At 53.7% G+C, this 5681-nt stretch overlaps 1 protein-coding gene across 1 annotated transcript; it reads right to left on the bottom strand.

The window, feature by feature from the left end:
- Positions 1-2041: 2041 nt before the first annotated feature.
- LOC120676795 (heat stress transcription factor C-1a-like) lies at positions 2042-3903 on the bottom strand. Its single transcript, XM_039958122.1, has 2 exons — positions 3296-3903; positions 2042-3102 (listed from the first exon to the last, which is right to left on the bottom strand). Exons 1-2 carry the CDS (start codon positions 3545-3547, stop codon positions 2401-2403), a joined length of 954 nt encoding a protein of 317 aa, XP_039814056.1. The 5' UTR covers positions 3548-3903; the 3' UTR covers positions 2042-2400.
- Positions 3904-5681: the final 1778 nt, after the last annotated feature.

Genomic DNA, 5681 nt, shown 5'->3' with positions numbered 1-5681 from the left:
CCCTGGTATCAATAACGGAAATACTAGGAATATTCTCACCTCCAACCCATCGGGAGGGTGCTGACGACCAGTCAAATGCAAGAAAATATCTAATCCTTGTACGTGTTTGATATAATGTTCCAACGGGAATTTTACTCTTCGCATCTGGATGTGTTTGATGCGTTTCAATACATGTTTTTGATGTTGCAAATATTGATTTATTGTGTGCAAGAGTGCATTCTTAATGTTGCGATAGAGCATTCGTAGGACGTCCGGACGCGTCTGGACGCTAGCAGCACCGTATCAATTAATAATCATGCAATCATTTTTTAATAAGAATGCAATCACCTTAGATATACGAGCACCACCAAATATGAGTTAAGAGCTGCGAGCCAAGTAAACAAACACTTGATATGCTTAGCCACCGTTGAGCCACGATCGATCTCCTCTCTCATGGCAGTACACTGATTTTCACGCTAGGTAGCAGTAGCCCGTAGTACATGTTTAAGTGATATATAGGTCCGGTGCAATAATTTGAGCGGCCTCGGCTTTTCTTTCTCACTGGTAACCGTGAATTAGAGCATCTCCAAGAGACTCTTTATATCTTCTCTAATTTATAGGAATAGAGATTTTAATGAAAAATTAGTCTCCAACAGGCTCTTCAAATGAATATCCAAAGATAGATATCCTCTATTCCGGATTTCATGTTAGCCAAAGATGAAGGGTAAGGATGGCTCTCCAGACTACAAATAAAATATAGAAGAGTTGTTGGAAAAGACAAAGATATGGAAAATGATTTTCACTCAAATGACTCTCCAAATGATAATTTAGAGAGTAGATTTTGGAAAAGCTCTTGTAGATGCTCTTAGATAGATTCCTAATAATATGTAGGACATAGTACCTGGCTATGAAAACTAGTTTCCATAAAAGAGGCAGAGGAATAGGAGAGGAGGAAGAAGAAAAAGAGAGAAAGGAGGACGAAGAAGGTGGAAAAATAAATCCACCTAGTTTAAGTTCCTGAATCCGCCTTTGCACAACAGGTGCAATCTAGTAACCACGCTTAAGCAGATTCGTGCCATTTTTTTTAAAAAAAATGTGCAACTCATAGATATGACATGTTTGGTAGCCGGAAGGTCGTCTCACTTATTTGTATACATTTTCCATATTATTGTTTTGCTAAGGCTTGGCCACTTGGCCTTTGGACCACTGGGTTGGTAATCTCACAATGCAAAGTACACTTAAAACTATGAATCTTGAATAAGAAACGAAAGGCAATATATAATCAGCAAGCAGCTGTCGCGCCCACCATCTGCAGACTGCAGCGAGCATGAGAGAAAATTCGCTCATTTGGATTCGATGGCACCCTCTCATTGAGTCCAAGGGCCTCCAATTTCGCTTTCCCTTCCCCCATCAACGTCCAAATCACGCTTTAATTAACACCCTCACTGCACACTCTCGCTCTCAAAATAAAAATGAAAAAAATTAACATCACCACGCCACTACAGGAAGGTGGAAGCATATTACCAACTTAAATAATAACAGAGACTGATACCTGGACCAATCGCAATCCAGGAACCCCATCACTTTCCTATTGGCTGAGCCGTGGGCCCCGCGGAGAGCATCCAAGGCGGAAAACTAAAGCACCTGCACTAGCCCCGGGGTGACACGTACGCCCGGCTTAGCGTAAATTAATAATGAACCAAAGTGAGGTGATCATGGTGTTATATTGTGATACAAATTCTGTAAAAAAAATGTCAACTTCCGACGGAGCGGAGCGGAGGCCTGTCGCCAGAAGGCTTGGGCCGGTACATATACCCTTGATTAGAGTTTGCTCCACATTTCATTGATTCATCCTTTAGCCGCCGCTAGGCATTGTATACACACACCCGATATAGTGAAATTCTTGCTGGCTGGCGCCCGTAGTTTTTACCCTTCAAATTGGAGGGATTTTTCACGTTAAATCCTCGTGACTTATATGGTTTGATCTTTTCTGTTCTTCGTCATTTTCTCGCCGTCGCTTCTAACACAGGGTGTTCATCGAGCAATTGCAGGTCGACAGAAGTTTGCAGCAAAAGTAATGCGGGCATAGCTTAGTTTAATCCCCTGAAAACCCTACAAGCTTGGAGGACAAGAAGATCGAGCTCCACTACACTACCATGTCCAACCAACAAATGCAAGGCCTAACTACTACTAGAATGACAACTAGTGACCACGATCATCGTCTCATCGATCCCGATCTGTTCTTCTTCGATTACATACAACAGATACAGCAGCCTGTAATGAGCTGTGCTCGTTTGCGATAATGATCGGATGGGGATGTGTCAATGTGCAGATGAATGGTTTGCAGAGTACAAGGAGCAGGAGTAACTAGAAATCAGTGAGCAGAGGCCGAGGTAGGAGTAGAACGTGCATGCGCATGATTTACCGGCCGAGGAGGCAGAACGGGAAGGGCGTCTCCACTGCCGTGTCGTCAGTGGTCAGGCCCATGCCGATGATGCCGCCGCCGTTGCCGCCCCCGAAATCCGGCACCTGCTGCACCCCGCAGGAGCTCGGGGAGGGCTCGACGAAGGAGGGGAGGATTATCGCCGGCGGCTTCTGCTCCGCCCACTGCCAGCCGTCGCAGTCCGTGCCGCCGAGCCCCAGCAGCGGGTGGACTGGCGGCGGCGCCAGCGGGATCGGGGAAATGGGGTGGGAGGAGAGCTGAAGGCGGCGGCGCTTCTTCTCGGCGGCCTGCTCGACGAGGTGGCGCGTGACGCCGTCGGGGTCCTCGGCGAGCCTGGCGAGGAAGGACATGAGCTGGTCGGGCCGCCGCTCCGTGGCCTGCAGGCGGCGGCTCATCTGGGCCAGCTCCTCCCCGATGGCCATCTGCTCCCGCCGAAGCCTCTGCACCTCCTCGAGCAGCGCCTCCCGCTCCTCCTGGTCCAGCTGGCCCTCCTGCTCCAGGTGGCGATCCTCGCCGCCGATGGCGGCACAGCCCGCGTCGCCGGCGGCGGCGGAGCAGGACGACGCGGCGCCCTCGCCGCGCTTCTTGCGGCGCACGATGCGCGGCAGCAGGTGCGTCTGCCCACGCAGGAAGGACTCGTGCGCGAACTCCCACCGGTCCGGGTGCACCTTCCGGAACCCCTGCAGGGAATCCATGGCTCCAGGTAAGCGCACAGGACACATGAGGGAGACTACTAGCTAGAGACGTCCAGCACTGCTAGCTAGTAGCTACAGCATGTCAACTAGTAAACGATCGATCGAGCGAGGCTTCTTCCAGTTCCGGCTTGGATAGATGACAGGAGGGATCGAAGCGAACGAAGCGGAAGCAGCTTACGTATGTGTTGAGCTGGCGCACGAAGCTGGAGAAGTTGCTGTGCTTGAAGAAGCAGGGGAGGAGCAGCCGCGAGAAGCCAGCGGGGTCGGCGACGACGAAGCTGTTGTTGTCCCTCCCCCAGCGCACGAGCGCGTCCGTCCGCGGGTCGCACACCATCTGGTACGTCTTGGCCACGAACGGCGCCGTCTGCAGCTGGCCGCCGCCGCCGCACCCGAGCAGCCCCAGCGCGAGCTCCGTGTGGAGGCCGTCCATCTATGATATATTACCACCCGCGGCCGCGGATCGACACGACCGATCGATCGATCGGAAACGAAGGAGACGCTCGCAGCGCCGATCGCTCAGCTGCTGCAGCAGCAAGAGCAAGAGCAAGAAGCAGGCGCCGGCTCTCTCCGAGCTGGATGGATGGGTGTCAAATCCCCCAAAAGGCAGGCGGGTGCTGCTGCTGGCCTGGCGGAGGGGCCGGAGGGCGGAGGGGGTTACTAATTATGGCCGTCGTCGTCGTCGTGCGTGACAGGAAGGACATGAATAAACTAGTAGAAGCAGCGGCGAGGGCCGAGGGGGTCCAGCCCAACCGATCGCATATCCTATGGCGAGGCGCGAGGGCTCGGCTCGGTGGGTGGCCTACTGGCCTCGCCCGCCGCCGGTTGAAGAGAAGATACAGGCGGGGGAGGCGCGCGCCCCCTGGCCGGCGTCCGGCGGGCGACAAGTGGCGAGAGCTCGTGATCCTTCCCCTCGCGCGCGCCTCGATCGTGTGCCGGCGCCATCGCGGGGGGTTTCAAGCGACGCGAAACAAATTAAATTAAAACCACCGTGCGCGCCTTTTGGTTCGGACCAAAGCGGAAAGATACGGCCACCGGGTGATCTTCGCATTTAAAATGCAGCTAGCAGAGATCCGACTGCCTAATCTAGCAGGCGCCGAGGGCTCATCGATCAGGAATTCAGGATCATCGCCGCAGGCAGGAAAGCAGGCATGAAGCGTATACTACTACTTACTACTAGTAGTCAGTGTGCAGCGTTGTGTGCCGCGGGGGCTAGCTCGTCTGGCGGCGGCGACCGGCGACTAGTCTCGCGGGCTGGAGTGGACACCTGCACGTCCCGCTTGATCGCTACGGCACACCGCGTGCCTAGTACGACGTGCTAGTAGTCATGTGATCTGGTAGAGCTAGCTAGGCTGCTACAGAGTGCCTACGAATATGGGATCGATCGATCGAGTCGAATCGGCGGCGGGGCGGCGGGATCAGATCTGTCGGGCCCGTTGGGAGGTGGATGGCCGGCCTGCGCGGGCCGCCACCGGAAAGGCGCCGGGGTCGGTCGAGACAAGACGCGCGCTTACATGGGCGCGGATCCGACGGCGTACTGCCGCCGTCTGCCGGAGCTAGCGCAGCAGCAGCCGGCCGTGCCACTGTGCTGTGCAGCGCGCCGCCCGGGTGGATTGGATGAGCTAACCGGCCGGGTGGGTGGTCGGGTCGGGTGGATCAAATCGCCCGGGTCAGGCCAGGGCCCAGCACCAGATGGAGTATGCCCTGGGTTATTTTATTCTTTTTTTTTCTTTTCACCTAGTAAGAAAAAGACGTGGACTACTGAATAATCACTCGCACGAACGAAGAAAGGTAATGGGCGATGGGCCCGTGTGGGGGCTGAGGGCCCCCTTTGCTTTTCCTGGGGCCTGCATGCCCGGCCGGTTGAGTAAAGAAATGCACGCTAGGGTTGTAGGTGCGCTCGCTTCGAAAATATCTTGTCCCCTAGGAGCCAAGCCCCTTCGAGATGGATCATGGATGGGATGGGAATGGGATAGAGCCGGTAGCCCGATAAGATCATGCTCATGCACGCGGCACGCCCTCCTTGGTCCCCAACAATCAGCTCAGCTGGTTGCTGCACGGTCGAACGCAGGCTTCCCAATCGGGCATGCCGCCACGGTATTTTGCCAACCGTCTTCTATCAACTCCTGGTTACAATTATTAGGTTTCTAATCGTTGTTGCCCTAGCTTGTCAGATCCTCCTACGGCCAGGGGCGGATTTAAGGGGGGGCTAGGGGGGCTCTAGCCCCCCCTACTGCCCAAACTTCCATTGAAATCAAAGGAGAAATATGAGAGAAAAAAAGAAAAAAAAGGTGAAGAAATGAGTGGAGATAGGGAGGAGGAAGAACCAAGCCCCCCTATGTTGAAAATCTGCTTCCGCCACTGCCTACGGCCCTACTAGCTACTTGGTTTCCCCGATTAGCAAAATCTACTGGTGCTCATGGCCAGTGTATGGCACTGGTTTTCCAAATTAAGAGACGATCGACGAAGCCCAACTTGCCAAGAAATTAGTATTAATCGACAAAGGAGTCAAAGTCCCCAACTACTCAAACTTCGTTTCCAAGGAAGTGGTGAATTTGATAGCGTCT

This window comes from Panicum virgatum, chromosome 5N (genome assembly GCF_016808335.1).
Source record: "Panicum virgatum strain AP13 chromosome 5N, P.virgatum_v5, whole genome shotgun sequence".
NCBI classification, from domain to species: Eukaryota; Viridiplantae; Streptophyta; class Magnoliopsida; order Poales; family Poaceae; genus Panicum; species Panicum virgatum.
Note: the sequence above shows the minus strand (reverse complement) of the source record. Positions and strands in the feature narration are given on the sequence as shown.

Coding starts and splice junctions, on each gene's coding strand:
- LOC120676795 (XM_039958122.1), bottom strand. CDS start 3,547: ATGGACGGCCTCCACACGGAGCTCGCGCTGGGGCTGCTCGGGTGCGGC. Junction 3,103..3,295: donor TGCGCCAGCTCAACACATAC/GTAAGCTGCTTC, acceptor GATTCCCTGCAG/GGGTTCCGGAAGGTGCACCC.